Source organism: Triturus cristatus, chromosome 3_2 (genome assembly GCF_964204655.1).
Source record: "Triturus cristatus chromosome 3_2, aTriCri1.1, whole genome shotgun sequence".
Lineage (NCBI taxonomy): Eukaryota > Metazoa > Chordata > Amphibia > Caudata > Salamandridae > Triturus > Triturus cristatus.
Window position 1 is genome coordinate 970,455,610 of NC_140584.1, and position 17,665 is coordinate 970,473,274.

The 17,665-nt window shown below is 46.0% G+C and overlaps 1 protein-coding gene across 12 annotated transcripts in view; it reads right to left on the minus strand.

Annotated features, from left to right (window-relative positions):
- NF1 (neurofibromin 1) overlaps nucleotides 1-17,665 on the minus strand; it is a 1,956,660-nt gene that overhangs the window by 36,769 nt on the left and 1,902,226 nt on the right. For 6 of the 12 annotated variants that reach the window (XM_085649547.1, XM_085649541.1, XM_085649546.1 and 3 more), the window contains one exon: nucleotides 12,031-12,084. The exons of the other annotated variants lie outside the window; for them this stretch is intronic. In XM_085649547.1, coding sequence (XP_085505673.1) covers nucleotides 12,031-12,084 — 54 coding nt within the window. The remainder of the gene's footprint in view (nucleotides 1-12,030; nucleotides 12,085-17,665) is intronic. 12 annotated transcript variants of the gene reach the window in all.

The window sequence follows — 17,665 nt, forward strand, 5'->3', positions numbered from 1 at the left end:
TACCGGCATGTGGTATTGCAACAAACAGGGCGGGGTGGGGTCCTGGACCCTATGTAAGGAGGCTCTGCGCCTCTGGACATGGCTGGATCATCATGGCATTACCTTGGTGGTTCAACACCTGGCAGGTTCTCTGAATGCCAGGGCGGATGAACTCAGCCGCCGCTGCTTGATGGATCACCAATGGCGTCTGCACTCGGACGTGGTGCAAGGTGTCTTTCAGCAGTGGGGAGAGCCTTGGTTAGATCTATTCGCCAACGAAGAGAATGCGCAATGTCATCTCTTCTGCGTGTTGGAATTTCCAAGGCGGCACTCGCTCGGCGGAGTTGTGGTCTATTGTACGCCTTTCCACCTATACCACTTCTGCCCAGAGTGCTGAAGAAGATTCAGTGCGACCGGGCCCAAGTCATCCTTGTTGCTCCAGATTGAGGCATGAAGATACCGGTATCCCGAGCTACTCAGCATGACGATCGATCCCCCGATCCAATTGCCTCTTTAGGAGGATCTTCTGTTGCAGCAGCATGGGACGGTCCTCCACCCAAACCTGTCCAGCCTCGACCTCCATGCGTGGAGATTGAATGGCGACAGTTGACAGCTTTCGATCTTCCTCCCGAAGTCTGTGATGTCATTCTGGCAGCCCGGCGTCCCTCCACTAAGACGGTATATGCCTGCCGGTGGAACAAGTTTGTGGCATGGTGCACAGCAAAGTCTAGGGATCCCCTTTCTGAGGTCCTGCTGTTCCTACTATCCTTGGCAGGGCTCTGCTCTGGGCACTATCAAAGGTTATCTTTTGGCTATCTCTGCCTTTCTGAGGCTTTCAGATCAGCCTTCTCTGTTTAAGTCCGCGGTTGTTAACCGTTTCCTGAAAGGCATTACGCACACGTTTCCACCTGTGCCGTTCATAATGCCTCAATGGGACTTGAATCTTGTTTTGACATATCTGATGGGCGCTCCCCTCGAGCCCCTTCATACCGGTCCTTTGCATCTTCTTACTCTTAAGACGGCTTACCTGGTAACTATCACCTCTGCCAGAAGAGTGAGTGAGCTCCAGGCTCTTTCTTCCAAACCTCCTTTCCATTCTGTTCATCCGGACAAGGTGGTGTTAAGGACCGGTCCTTCTTTTTTGCCAAAGGTTGTCATGCCCTTCCACATCGGGCAGACCATCACTTTGCCCACCTTCTTTCAGTCTCCACATCCTTCAAGGGAGGAGGAGAGGCTCTACTGTCTGGACCCAAAATGTGTGCTTGCATTCTATCTGAAGCGTACACAGCAGTTCCGGGTGGATAACTAGCTCTTTGTTGGCTACTTGGGCACCAAAAAAGGTCGGACTGTGCACAAATGAACCATCTCGCGGTGGGTCGTTCTGTGCCTCAAAGCATGTTACTCCTTGGCTAAAAAGGAGCCTCCCGTGGGGCTGCGTGCCCATTCTACCAGGGCAACGGCAGCCACTACCTTCTTGGGACGCGGCGTTCCCTTGCAGGACATTTGTCAGGCAGCTACGTGGGCTTCGCTGCACACGTTTACCAAGCATTACTATCTTGACAGTCAAGTCCGGAGAGACGGCTTTTTTGGCCGTTCTGTTCTCCGTGGCTTTCTGGTGTAATCTGTTTGCAGACCCTCCACCGGGGTTGGTATTGCTGGGGTATCTATTCTAAGGTAAGGAATCTATCATTAACGGGTCTCTTTCAGTTGCACAAGTTACTACTTGTGTAACGATATATCTGTAAGAGACATTAGTTAGTGATAGATTCCTTACTACCCCACCCATCCTCCCCGTTCTGCGACCTGATTTCTAGGCTTAAGGTCATCCCCTTTCAGGGCCCTAGTTTCATGGCACCAGTGGTCAGTTTCTTGCATGGCTCTGCGGTCCTGGCGAGGAAAGTCGTGTACAGAACTGACGTCAGCGGGCATGGGTGGCGCCTAAGTAGTCTCTGTGACGTCATCTTGGAGCATACGACGCCAGTGACGGACACAGAGCCGCACGACGCCACCTACTGATGCGCAGGGGTACTGCTACAAAAAGACTTTCCGGATCCAGTCTGACGCCTTGGGATTATTCTAAGGTATGGAATCTATTACTAAGTAATGTCTCTTACAGATATATCGTTACACAACTAACTTGTGCATTAAGATATATGCAATATATATGCACTGTAATATACATATATATATTTTTCCCAAAGTCAGTTTCACCAGCCGTCGCACCCCACAATCTGATTTTTTCTCCTCTGGTGTAGTTGTATAGTGACTATGCACTAGATGATTCTTTAGTGAGGGGCCCCTCCTATAAGTAATCAGGAAGGGACTATCCGAATGATCACAGATTTCAATGCAAGTTCCCCTAAAGTTTTGCAGATCTTCAGAAAAAACTGCCACATCCTAAGAACTAATAATGTGATCAGGGAGGCAATAACATCACGCCCCAAATCTCAAGGAGTGAATGAAACATGTGCATTCTAGTAGTCCATTAAAAGTGCACCCTGCTGTAGAAGAGCAAGAAGCTCACTAAGGAAATGAAGGACAGAGAGAAAAGAATGTCCTAACGGGAAATAATGGCCTGGCCAGTAACATGGACAACAGAGTAGAGACTGTGGCATGTATTCCACTTCTCCAGTGAAAATTTAGAGACTTTGCCAAAACAGAATTACATAAGAAGGGTAGGAGAAAAGTGATCTCTGTATAGATCAAGGAGAAACGAGAGATGCACTAGAAAGGAATATCACTGAACAAACTATATAGAAACTCTGAGTGGGAGAAAAGTGAAAGGTCCCTACTATATAAGGGATATGAAATGTTATTTATGAACATGAAGTGCCAGGTTAAAAAGTGCAAGCAAGTAGGATTCGAGTCAGAGCTCATAAACTCTGGATCACAAGTGGCTATCATAAGTAGTGCGGAACCATACATTGTCATCAACAGTGTGAGAAGGATAGGAGTAATACCTGCAGGAAGCAGGAATACCACACTGGGTGTCACCAGTAGGTGGGATAAACAACCATAGACACCATCATGGAATGATCAATCGAGAAAGAAATGAAGGGTCAACATCCCCCATACTAACTAAAATGGGTGTATTTAGGGAGACAGACAGGAACAGAGCTAAGTTTCTATTTTAGTTCGGCAGTCGCAAAAACGCCGCAAAGCAGAGTATACATGAGCACCGAAAAGGTGGATGCCATTAAAAGGTATACCAACGAAAGTGGTCTGAACAGCCGGCGAAAAAGCAGAGGTGTGTAGCCAGGCACTATGGCGTAGTGCCACTGAAGAAGCCACTGAAGCAGTGGTATTCATCCCTCATCTAAGGATTATTAGCCGCCTGTTGGCCATCTTGGATCAACTGGGTAATCTCGTTTCAGGTGTTGTCTGAAGCAATGACAACAGACATCTCAAGGAATCCCAAATGTATGGGAAACGGGTCCAAGAATGCATGATGTATTAATGGAATGCAAAGTAGAACTTGTGGAGAAGATATACCTCCCACAAGCATCCCGTCTCCTGGAATCTCTGTCCGACGGAACATTAGGAAGAGATTCAATATCATACAAGGCCGAAGCAGCCTGTACCACCAAATTACAAGAAGAAGGGTGAAGGAGGAGACCGGCCGGATCACCAGGGTGCGTACAGTGTCTGTGAGATATGGATCGATTCAGCCGGCCCCGGTATCAGGTTTAGACCAGCTCCTGATGCAATGTCATATAGAGCGCCACTATAAGGAAGTACTGGCTCCACCCCTGTTTGGCGTTGATGGAGAATGCCAATTAGGGCATCAGCTGATTTTTTTTGAAGAAGGAAGAGTTAAATCCAAAGTCAGCGCAACTTGCCTTAGCAACTCTAATCCCAGTTCAATTAGCCAGCTATCCTCCACAGGAGGCTGAGCAGCATCAGATATGGCAGGCAGAAACCCCGACTTGTACCCATCCACTCCTAAACAGTATTCCTCAGAAGGGAAACACTTGAGGGCTCAACAGAAAGTGAGAGCAGGGTGTCCGATATAGGCGGCACCATTTGCTCCACACTCTATGTCGACCAGCGCCGAGATGGCATCGCTTCCAAATCGGAAAGAAGTAGTGGCTTGGTGTTGATTGGCGCCGTCTGAGTCGGCTAATCGGATAAAAGTGCTGAAGGTGGTAACCCCAAAGGGCTCTGCAATGGCATCGAGATGGAGGCGACCATCGAAACTGAGGGCCTAACTGAAGCCAAGTGCGAACCTGTCGGTGTGGACACACTCGAGGAACCTCTCCCGTTTTTGGGGCCCGAAGATGCATCAGGGGAAGGTGAAGACCCAAAGATGGCATGCAGAGATCAATAATATACCCGCATCTGGGTCAGAGTCGCATCGGCTCCAAGGTAGACAGGGAGGCGCGGGGCGAACTCGTGCACTGAGTCCACAACTAGCAAGTGAGAGGAGGCATGAAAGTTGGAATCTTTGTGCAGTGAAGTCTGGGGATGCTGCGACTTCGACTGCCTGCATCGAGACCTACCGTGGGACGACGATGGAGAATGATGCCCACGAGAACGGCTTTCTGACCAAGCCCGCGAATGGACCATGCAATGACTGCGAGTGATGCGCTGACAGGAGCTTCATCTGATGTTCCCGTAAGAAGACGACAGGAGTTGCATTCTTCAGTCATCGTGCTGTCCCCAGCACCACATATAAATGAAGTTAGGGTCTTTGGACGACATTTGCTGTCCACAAGACCCACAAGGTTTGAACAGAAAAGCACACTTTTTCAATGAAGAAAATGTCGAAGTAGGCCAAAAATGGCCTGAGGTAACCGCTTCTTCGGATTCGCGCTGTGCGCTCGGAAAAAAAGAAACTGACGTCAGTGCGCTGGGGAGGGGCTTATATGGACTCCGGTGACATTTCATACGTGGACCCCGTCTGTATGAAGTCACACAGAGTCCTCTAACAACGTGCAAGGGTAATGAGAAGAATTCTAAGGTAAGGAATCTGCGGCTAGACATCTCTATCTGATACAGCCTTTATGTAGAGTGATGCTTCTCAAAGTAAGCTAGAATCCAACCGGGAATACCCACATCAAAGACACAAATAAGTGTGAGATTTCTACACCTGGATGCCAGTTGCCAAGGAGAAGACAAAAGGCAAGACCCCATCTAAATGTTTCCTCACCTTGCACCACATCCTACAGTCCCACCCTTCACTCCATATGACAGTGTTCAAGGCTAATCAGCAGCTCTTTGCTATGCAAAATGCATAATTGAATGTCTAAAGAAGCCTTGTCTCCACTCCCCTTGATTTAATGTCTAGGTCTTTTACCTCCAGCTTTAGGGAACACAAATGCATGTCTGTCTTTTGCAAAAAGCAAATAAAAAAAAGGAGGGACAACAAAAATCAATTTTCCTGGTTCAGAGAAACACACCATGCATGTAACAAACAGGCTACACACCAACCAGCATAATGCGCACTTGGGCTGTTAGCGCAAAGAAGCAGAGCTTTGTATTAGTGAGCCTGTAGGCCTCCACTCTAGTGACTCAGATGAAAAAGCGTGATCAGACTATGGATTCTGAAAACAAGGTATGCTGCCACCACCAATCTATGTACTAAAGCCATGACTGGGAACAGTAGTCCACTGTCAGTATATGAGGGGGTGCTTAGTGTGCCCCTTTGGGTCTCAGGACAACTCCAGAATCTACTCATGACAGGGTTAGGCCTAGGCCTCTGCGCACAAGCTGGAGTAGTGCGCCACCAGGGCCAACAAGCATTGGCATGGCCAACAGGTCTCGCCTTTGGGACTTTAAAAGTGTTTAGCCAAAGCTATTGGCTTTGACAATGTCTTTAAGCTATATTGTACAGCAGTCTGGCTGCTGTGCAGCATGTTGAAAAGTAATAATAAAAAAAGCGTTATAAGCATTTTTAAAACAAAGGAAGCACATATACACCAATGTAAAAATAATGTTTTTCACAAACACTGTGAACACAGCAAGGTTGGTAGGGCTAGGGATTAAGCAAACACTGGTGCCTGTGATAAAGTATGCCCAGAAATAACTCCAAGAAGAAACACAATCCCAAAAGAAAGCAATAAAAAACTTCAGAAGAGGAAAACAAAGAAGGGGGAGGAAGGCTGAGTTGGGACAATATTGAAGCCGGTTAAGCAGGGAGGGTGAGGAGAAAAATTCCCTGAAGGGTGTTACTATGTGAAGTCTCTGGGCTGAGAGAAGCCACGTGAAGGGGAAATTCTTCAGATGACTGATGACACGACAGATTAATGGCAGCAGATGCTGAGGTTTTGGTGCTTTAATTTATGACAAACCAAGGAACATCAGTAAACTAAACAATGCCAAATTGCCTGAAACACATTCCTGGGTCCTGGAATCATCAAAAGGTAAGAAAAGTATTTACACTACTCGCCAATGGACATACCTAAGCGATTGCACACATGGCACAGGTTTCTTTGAGCATGAAAATTATGACTGGTCCCCCAAATCATTATATTTTTTGCAATTAGATTATAATGAGATGCCCAAACATGATGATTGGCCTACTGCAATTTATCAGCACATCGGTAAAACCTGATTATAGGAAGCTGGCTCTGTATATAGTATATCAAAGTAAGGTATAGTGTGCATAGGGTCTAGTGGCACCACAGAGGTTTTACAGAGGCTAAAGTAGATAATACTAATGCTCTTTTGTGGTAGTGTGGGCGAGCTGTTAGGCTTATCAGATGGCAGTGTTAAGCATTTGTTGACACTCAGTGACTACATTTGTAAAAATATTACTTTTTGTATATTTATTTTATAGAACCTTTGTTGCAGTAAAATAAGTTTTTGCAATATCACTGGTTTTCAATGTTAAAAGTGGACACTGCATTTTTCAATCAGTACAATGTTATCCTAATGGAGGAAACACTATCTGTAATATGAAGGTAAGTAAACGATTTATGGTATTGAGCATTTGAATGAAGAATCAGTGCCAGGCAAGGTTCAGGCAAGTGACCTCACTGCACCACCAGCTGCACTGGGGCAGCCGGTGCAGAGCTCAAACATGGGGTCTGGTGCCAATGTTATCCAAAGAAGAAAGGAGACAATCGTAGTAGTACTACTTGCAGGTAGGTGAGTAGCACAGTTTTTGGAACCCAGTGTCTGGGGTTTAAGGTAAGCACGGGGGGAGGCACAAGGTAGCACCAAACTTACACCTCCAGTGGCACAGGGGTCCGGGCGCAGTGTGCCAACACAGCATCAGGCGCCCAATTGGGAATCTCAAACTTGGAAAAAGGCTGCAAGCTCAGGCCAGGAGGCAGATTGATGGAAACCTACAGCTGCACAGGTAAGTTGGGATGTGCAGGAGCATTGGGGCATCTTTGGTAGATCTCCTCAAGGCCTAGGGATCTGGGTGCAGGGGTGTCCTTTGGCATCAGAAGTCAGCATACCAATGCGGGCACAGTTGGAGGGGGAGTTGGGGGGGATGGTCGTCATACAGAAGCCGCAGGCATTGACATTGAGTCCGACAGGGGTCAACCCACGAGGGACTCTTGATCAGGATCACTGGGGAACCTTTTCTGGACCAGTGGACCTCTTGGACACGGCCCGTGGGTGCAGAGGTGGTCCACAGGCAGAACACTTGGTGTTTAAAGACGGTTTTCTTTTGCACTAGTCCACTTTCCATGGGAGATCAGGAGTCTTTGTAGAAGGCAGGCAGTCTTCTCAGCGTTCTGGCGGTCACTGGGCTGCGGGACGAGTCGTTCTACAGTAGCAGGGTCTTTGAGGGCTGCAGACAGGTCGGTAGGGCTGGGGCCAAGTGAGTTGGTGTCTTCAGTCTTCGGTGTTGTACGCCTCTTCTTTGTCCTCTTCTTCATAGGTTGTTGGTAATCAGAGGGTTAAGGTTCAGGGTAGCCCCTAAATATTCAGTTTAGGGGCGTTCAAGGGGTCAGAAAGAAGTTGCCAATGGGCTACTTACCTTTAGGGTGATTACACCTTTTGTATGTCCACTCCTGCTGGGGAGAGGACATACCCCTAATCCTATTGTCTAGAATCCTCCAAAATATTATGGATGATTTTCAAAGGAGGGGGTCAATTCGACGCAGGGCACCTTATGGGTTAACCTGGCTGAGAGGGGACACACCTCTCCTGCTTACTAATTTTCCTGCTGACCTTGCCACTAGCTGGAGAGGCCCTGGTCAGCATAACAAAAGGCAGGAAGCCTCTGAGGTTCACCACCATGCTATACTGTTCCTGCTTGGGGGTAGGTGTGCAGCCACTCCACGCAAAACCGGCTTGGTTTCTGACCCACAAGGGGCTCCCACCTCAGGGGGTGAGAAACGTATATAGAAGTGGCAGGATGGTGCAGACAAATCAGGAACACACTTGTAGTTTGGTAGGTTTGCAGGGGGCACCTCTGAGGTGCCCTCTGTGTGCATTTATTAAAGAAGACAACACTGGCATCAGTGTGGGCTCATTAATCTTAGATGTTTGTAACCAAACGTCTTGGAATTCGGTGATGCCATCATGGAGCTGTGGAACTCCTAGTGACAAGCTCCTATCCCATGTACTCAGTATGGCTTCACTGTGCACTTATAATGTCTAGGAATGGACTTAGACACCATAGGGAAGTATCTGCTTGTGCAGTTATGCCCTCACAAGAGGTGTAGTACACTTTGCCTTAGGGCTGTAGGGCCTGCTGTAGATGTGACTTACCTATGCCTCTTGCAGTGCTGGTAGGCCTGGCACACAGGAATGTAGCCAACTCGACTCTTCCCTTTTATCTGTACCAAAACACGCAGGCTGCAGTGTAGTGTGCATATGTTTGGTGAGTGGTCTTTAGGGTGGCACAATACATGCAGCCCTTAGAGACCCTCTGGTCACAATGCTTTTGGTACGAATGATACATTTTACAAGAGAATTACATGTGTGCCAGAGGAGTACAAATTGTGGAAACAAAGGTATAGTTTTGGAAAAGAACAAAGGCACTTGGTACCTGGTTAGCAGGAACCCAGTGCACAATCAGTCAAAGATGTATCAGTCAGGCAAAAGGTGGGGGATAACCATGCCAAAAGGAGTACTTTACTACACTGATGTTTCTTATTTCAATCGCAGCACGATCAGTTAATCTTTTCATCCTGCTTTGAAGTGGATGAAATGGAATCCAATTGTAATACGATACAAGAAGTTTAAGCAAAGTGAGGTATTTGTTCAGGGCATGTGCTATTGAGCTGCTTCGTGGACGCAGCTGCCATGAAATGTGGGTGACACTAGTTAATGGTGGCAGAACTCCGTACGCCCCAGCTAAAGGGGGGAAGTGAGCCACAACTTACAAGGGCGAGTTAGTAGCTGCGAGATCGAACCTGTGAAACCTGTTACAGGCCATTACGTGCATCATGAGCATGAATTCACAAGAAGCTTCGGCTTTCAATGCGCCACCCGAATTGGGGTGTGTGAAAGTTGGATGCTGGCGGGCAAGATGCCTACTAAGCAGCTGAATTTCAGAATGTCTTCTTTTATTGTGGCACTCCCAGAACTGCTTTCACTTACCTAATGTACTGACAACTAATTGCAGCAGTATGCCTCGCTGAGCTGCCTATCTATCAGCCGGGACATCCTGTGACCCTAATTTACCCTCTCTTCACCACCCACCACTTCTTTTCACCCTGGCTCTCTGCTGCAACATGTGAGAATCTCAAAACTGGAACTAAGTGTTATATTGGAAGAGCTCAGAAAGTAAGCAGTCGCCCTTGTGCGACAGGAGGTTAAAACCCATCAAAGCTATAGTAGAAACTACCAAGCGCAACAGCGTCTTTATAGATTCCTACCTCTATTGGTGCAAAGTATGCTTGAGTTGTGTCTATTGGTGTGCAAAACCAGATCCAGCACAGCAATTTTGCAATCGGAAATATAAACACAGAAATATGCTGCACTTAGCTACATTTTGAGTAGATAAACACTCTTGCAAATGAATACAGAGTCCACGCTCAGCAGCACACTATTGAGGCATGGCTACCGAGTGTCGGTGCCTCCTCGAGCCCAGCTTGACATCTAGGAGCTGTACATATGTTAATGCAATACGGGCGAAGGGACAACCAGTGTAGAACCAGTAGTGCCTGGCTTGCTCTCTCTTGGTGCCTCCTGTATCTCCAACCGGAGGCAAAATTGAATCCCAGACACCTTCCATAACAGTTGTGAGGCACCCTCTCTTGTTCACCTCACAGCACCATGTAGGAAGAGCTGGGTACGTGTGCCTTGACACTTATGCTGCGGCTGGGCCTGTCCTCGGAGTCTGGAGGGAAAGAGAGAGACCGAATTAGGCGTAACAGAACCCCTCCCACGGGCAAGATTGAAAGGAAACTCCTGAAAGCAGAGCAAGGGGCCAACGGGCTGTGAAAGTCAGGAGACGAGCTTAGACAACTTTGAAGACCAGCGCAGAAAGTGGCAGTGACGTGGAATGGTAGAGATGATTTACAGGGCTGTCTGAGTGACTGAAAACAGCAGCCTTTGTTTTGTATGAGAAGCCTGCCTATTGACAGGGACAAATAAATAAGTCCCAAACAAGTCCAGAGGAGGCACCCATGCACCTTACTTTTCCCCCAAAGTAAAAAAAAAAAAACTACACGGCGGCCGTGGAGAAAGATCAAGCACGGCAAATGAAGCGGCTGTGAACCTTTCATCAGGTCGCTTTACGAAGTAAGCAAAACATGAACACCTAACACAAGCAGAGGCAGGCCAACCAAAAAAAGAGTGCGCTCTAAGTATCCTAAATAACCTGAAGAGTAAGAGCACATGTAACCGGAGCAATCTTCATGGGAGGATACAAAAATCCAAAAGAAGGGACTACTAAGCGTATTCACCAAATAAAAGCTGGCATTTACAAAGGACACAGAGGAACCAATGAAAAAGATGGACAGGGCTTGAAGCCTATATTATAGATACAGCATGTCTTGAAGAGACAGCTCGCATGCGCTGCCTAGGAGAGGCTTAAAAATAAAAAGCTAGGGTACCAGACACACGCAGTCGTGGACTCAGGGTACATGCCTCGACGGCATGCATGGGATATTCCTGTCCCAAAAGCCAATAAATATATCAAGAATACAAAGTCCATCATAGAGAATAGAGTTCACATCCAAGATCTATAGTTTTAAGGACAAACTGCTTTTATTTCACACAAAAGTAAGGAGAATGCGACAGAGTTCCGATTTAATTATTTGTCTGTCAGAAAGATAATCCGAAGAGGACTTTGGGGATGCCAGGGCAGTTTCATGAGCAATAACCAGATCTTGAGCGGTTATTAATAATTTATTTCAGAGAAAGGGGGAGGGAAGTTCCGGCCAAGGGGAAACCTTGTTCGTGGAAAAGTGAAACATTTTAACATGCACGGAAGCATATAGTCGTCACAATTGTTGCAAGTGCATTTCACTTTATGTGGCAAGGAAGTGTAAATACATAAGAAAACGTTATGAGCTACAGTATATTTCTTAATGAAATACAGAGTTAAGAGGGATAAGGCAGGTTTCCACCTTATTCTTAGTTCCTTTTGAAAATTAAGATTTTAAGAGTCCCAGTATAGCTTGTAATTTTTCTAATACATTCTCAAAAAACTATTGCGACAAACTATTCCCCCCTAACTTGATCAACAGAACCAACAGGAGTGCATCTCAGTCGGCTGTGGAGCTTTAAAGGAAGTTAAGAAGAGTGCTGATCAAGAGAACAGCTTTTAACTAATAGTATTCCCACCACAACGCCCACATCCTCCCTTCCCGACAGGCGTTTATCCCCTACTTCTTCAGGACCAAGTCCTCAATCAAATATTTAAAAAACATCTACTTTAACAACCTCCATCAGGTACAAAACACATTATTTTGGAACCTGATTTCCAAAATCTATTTTGTTTATTTTTATGGAGAATGGCAATGAACACTAGATAAGTTATAGTTACAAGCGATGGCACAGTTGACACTAAAAGTGATAGTGTGGACTTGAGCCAGCCCTGTACTTACATAAATTAGTTAATTATTCGTCATGCTCTCAACCTCACTCTACAGAAGAGCAAGCAGTAACTCGTGCAAATAGGATGAAAGAAAATGGTACCTTGATGACAGGGTGGCTGCATGAAAACTGCTGAGTTAGAGCAAGGCAGAGAAGCTTTACAGAATGGAAAAAAGAAAAGAAAAGGTGAATAATGCCCATGAGAACACAGATTAATAAAACAGACACTGTGGAACACATTTGCCTTCATCATGTTTGGAAAGATTAAGTCTGATTGTATGGTCTACTGTTCTCAATAACTAACATATTTGTGACCATACACGCTGCAGATCAAGATATTTCATCTGGGCTGTTAGTTAGACTTTGCAAACATAACAGCAACAGATAATTGCAAGAAAAGCACATTTATACATGCTGCATGTGCAGAAATATTTCAATTCCAGATAGATCAGAATAAATGTACTTGACTTAAATGAACCTTTGAGTTTCTCTTTGCACACAAAATAATCAACAATTAAAGTGACCTAAAATCACAAAGTTACATGTATATGTGCAGAAAACAGTCGCTTCATCATGTTCCTCACTCTAGGTCCTACTTTTATGAGGTACACCATCTTGCAAGATGAACGTCATTTTAGTCCACTAGGCAAGCTGCTCCCTCCCCATGGTATAGTTCTAGAAAAGGCACCTGTCCATCATTTATCTGGCAGGCTTTTTGTCTCTCGTGTTCAAGGAAGAGGTGTCACAGCTTTGCAAGAGAGCGCCTAATATTTTTAATTCATTAAGGCCAGTGCTCGGCACAGGCTTGCAGGTTAAACAACGATTCCAACAATGTGGGGCGCATCAGTGGCACTGGCAACTTTAAACAGATGTGAGGGTACTTCCTCATAACTTAATGTGTCTTCCCCACAAGAGGGAGTCCAAATATGTGTGTGTCGACAAAATAGAATTTCAGTTCTTTCATGTGGCAAGGGCAGAAGGTAGGGCACAAATGACACTTGTTTAGACCGCACAGGAGTAAAGATAACTTAAGTGTCTTTTCTTGAGCTCACCAATTCTGGCAGAGCGGCTGTTGAAATGGCAAATGTCTGGCAGCTAGTAGCCACTAGGGCTCTCATTTTACCTCATGGTGGTAGGGCAGGGGATGGACAAAGGTGTTACCTCTGAACAAGATACCCTGACATCAGGTTTCCATGGCTACTAGACACACAGAGGCTATCATGGATTAAAAACAGCTTGTTGATATAGTATAGAAGGAGAATCACAATTCTTTTCGCAAGTGAGTGTTAAAAAAAACAAGTTACATACCTTCGGTAACGCCTTATATGGTAGAGACTATCTAGCTGAAGATTTCTTACCTTAGAATAATCCAAGACATAAGACTAGATCTGTATTTTTGAGCAGTACCCCTGCACGCTGGCAGGTGGTGTCATTTGGCTCCACGTGGCATTGTCTATGCCAGAAGAGGCATCTGCAGTACATATATAGGTGCCACCTCGGCACTCTGAAGTTAGTTACTTTTGTGCTTTCCATGTAGGGAGCATAGAGCCACGAAGAGCACTGACCATTGGTGTGACAAACTAAGGCCTTTAAAAGCTTTGCAGAGTGGGGTGGGTTGGTAAGGAATCTGTGGCTAGATACAGTCTCTACCAGGCAACCGAAGGTTAGTAACTTATTCACCTGAGAGAGACTTCTAGCTGCATTTCACTTACCCTAGATTAGCAATATCTCCCCGGAAAAGGGACTGTAAAACCAATTAAACTGGAAAGTCCTGCAGGATCAAATGGGTAAAGTGTCCATCATGACGGAACGGACTGTCCAGGCAGTAGCACTTGGTGAACGTGTGTAGTGAAACCTACGTTACTGCTTGACTAGTGCAGTGGTCGTAGCTTTGACTCTGGTGTAGTGAGCTTGCGGGCCCTAAGGGGATAGCAAATCTTAATGCATTGGCCAACAAAAGTTGCACCCTCCTTCGTAGCCATGGTAGGAGCAGAGACCAGGCCACTGTCGGATGGAGTGTCTAACCCACTGGTCTCCGCCAGTTCCTAATACCAGTTATCCCGTTCTGTTCTTAAGGGAGCTGATAACCATAAGGGTCCATAGACTTTTCCCGTTTATCTCCCTCCCCAGGCCTGTCAAATAAATAAGGCACTGGCTCTGCTCCAAGAAGAATGGACACAGCCGGTGCCAGAGTCAGGATTCCAGCGCTATGTCCGAAGTCAGGAATACTGATGGGGTGGCACCAGGGGCATCGGCACTAAAACAGGCATTACGTTCTCGTACTTGCAGACGGCTCCACTCCAGATCCAGCAAAGGATCCATGGTCCCCACTGGTGCTGAGGAGAAACCCGTCAGCTTGGATCCAGTAGGGGTCCCTCCTGAGACCATGTGGCCCAAAAGTGCACAAGAGGAGCCAAGCCACCCAAATATGAGGTGCAGGGGTAATTGCTCCGGGAAAATCAAGGTTCGCGTACCGTGGACATGCGTTCAGTTTCTGCCGACTTGCGAGGCCTGAAGTGCTGACACTAATGCGTCTCGTCAGACTTTTTATGCATGTGGGACTTCCCCGATGACTTGGAATTCTACAGCGAACATCAGGAGAGAATCCACATAAGATCCCAGTATCTTCCGCGTGAACAGGATCTCGAGCTTCATGGAGTTGGCCAACGTCGGATGGCTATCAGTTTAAGGGACCACTTCCTCAGTGCCTTGGGATGCATGGCATGGGAGTCCGTACAGGTGTTGGAAGTTGTGGTCCTTCTCCAAACACAAGTGGGGATCTGCCACCAACATTTGCCTGTGACAGGCCCCACATGCCTTAAAACCAGACAGTTTTTGGGGTGACACATTCACACCAGGAGAAAAATGTCAAAAAAGTTCAACAAAATGTCAGAAAAGCCAGCCAAAAAGTGAATGACGGGTAGGGGTAGTCCCGACGAAATCAGCATATTTTGGAGACGAAAGGAAATAACTGACATCAGCACACCGAGGAAGCCCCTATATAGGTACTGTGGATATCTCTTCCAGCAGGCACTCCGCCAATACCACACGAAGCCGAACAATGCCACCAACCAGCATGCAGGTGTACTGCTCGAAAATCTTCCAGATCCAGTCAGACGCCATTGGGATTATTCTAAGGTAAGGAATCTGCAGCTGGAAGTCTCTATCAGATAATGTTTTCCTCCTCATCATCAGTGCTCAAGAGATGGGCTGCAAGGAGAGTATGTAAGGAGCCCATGCTTTTTTTTTTTTGTTGAAAATACATTTTGGGTCAAAAAGTCATATACAGTGCAGTGCTCCTTAACCCAAGAAACATCTGCTATATCAAGCATTGCAAGTCATTGACTTTGACAGATGATTTACATATTGTTATCAACAATATCAAAAGATACAATATAACATGAACACCGTAAGCCCCATCCCCCATTGCACCCGCACACTTCGGTTATCACCACAAGTGCAATCTTCAGCAACACCGTCCCACCATTACATTTCCAGTCCCCTACTCTAGTTAAGGAGCCCATTCTTGAAACATTTTTTACCAGCTTATATGAGGGAGCTCAAATAATTTAAAAAGTTCCCTTCTCCAGAGAAGGACAAGTGGGCAACTGCCCTTCCACCAATTTCTAAAGGCCAAGGAGTTTATCAAAGTTATTCTTTTCACGGGGGAAGGAGAAGAAAAAGGCTCCAGAAATTAGGGAAAAGTAGCTTGGGGTGTGTCTCTATTGCTACAATTGAACATTTATCTATACTTAAATTCCTCCATGGTCCTCCTCAAAAAATGTCAGCTGAAGCGGCAGAAGAAACACTGGACCACCATTCCTGGGGTAAAAGAACAAGAAGGATGTTCCCCTTGCCACCTTATATGAATTTGGACTTCTCAGGGTCTGAGACAGAGTGCACTTTATTCAAAAAGCCATATGGTATCACTAAGCGCGAACGCTGAACTAGTTTTTGCTCGTTCTCATTGACATTGCGGCACCCTGCCCTCTCATAGCGACGAGGGTAGGTAATTGCACGCATCACTCGCTTTGTTTTTAAATATATATTTTTAGATTTCACTTGGCTGCTGTTTTAAATAAAGTCTGTTGCCCACTCACCTGCACTTAAAATTGAAAAGCACATCTCGCTACATAGCGAGTTATACCAGAACTTCTCCAGGCCAGGCCAGTAACCGAGTGCCATCTTGGTTAGCGCTCTAGTAGCTGGGGATACTTAAACCGGGAAGATGCAAGCGCGCATCGTAACAGATGGTATTACTAAGCGCGAACGCTGAACTTGTTTTTGCTCGTTCTCATTGACATTGCGGCACCCTGCCCTCTCATAGCGATGAGGGTAGGTAATTGCATGCATCACTCGCTTTGTTTTTAAATATATATTTTTAGATTTCACTTGGCTGCTGTTTTAAATAAAGTCTGCTGCCCACTCACCTGCACTTAAAATTGAAAAACACATCTCGCTACTTAGCGAGTTATACCAGAACTTCAGGCCAGGCCAGTAACCGAGCGCCATCTTGGTTAGCGCTCTAGTAGCTGGGGATACTTAAACCGGGAAGATGCAAGCGCGCAGCGCGCGCGCCAGAGGCAAGCACGTCTGCACCCGTCCACGCCAGTTCGCCGCCAGAAGCCAGGACCCCTAGTAGATCGCCATTACCTACATTACAAATCCCAAACCTACTTCGCAGATACACGCGTGACTCTTTATTAGATCTTAAGCCCGCCCCCTGCAAGCTATCCTTTCACCTATATTGCGTATTAGAGGGCCCTTTTTCATGTTGAGCTTGTAGATTTCAGAGCACTGAGTGTCTCTGTCCTTCTTTGATTACTATTCGACAGTTTAACTTTAAAGAATCGTCTGATTCTTTAAATACTTCTTCTTCTAATCCACTACCTCCTCCAGGGAACAATATTAAGTGGAATTGTTTTCTGGCTAATGTTAGGTCCCTTCCCAAGCATGCTGCAGACATATGGGATATCTTGACTGATCTAAAACCTGAGATGGGCTTCATTTCTGAGACCTGGATTAAACCATCTTCCACTCCTGCCATTGCTTTGGCCATTCCGGAGGGTTATCGTATCTCGAGATTGGATAGGATAGGCAGAGCGGGCGGGTGTATAGCTATAATTCATAAAGTAGCCCTAGCAATCACCATTCTAGATCAAATGGGTACAGAGGCGTTTGAATGCCTCGTATTTAGAATAGATCTCTCTACACGATGTAGCTGGAAAGGCGCATTGGTATATAGACCTCCTGGCCCGACACTGAACTTCACCAGTCAATTGCAAGATTTTATCTTTCCTCATATAACTGCTACTCATAAATTTCTTCTGCTAGGAGATTTTAATATCCATAGCGAAGATGCCCAGAACCAGGATGCAAGGCTATGTCTTTAAGACCTGGCTGCCTCTGGATTAGTTAAAATTAACTCCGCTCCTACTCATGTAGCTGGCCATACTCTAGATCTTATTCTAACAAATTGTCAGGATATCAAATGTGGTGACACTTACCCGCTTACTTGGACTGACCATTCACTAATAAATTTTCAACTTATTAGCCCTACTAACTGTACTTTTGCTGCATCCACAACTCCAGCTACTCGTCAGTATAGACCATGGCATCAATTGACCCCTGATCATCTTTCTTCTCTATTTCTCTCCTGGGACAGGGAAACCATGTTCTATAATGTTGATCAACAACTCGACCATTTCAATTCTCTTATCTCAAACGTGCTTGATAA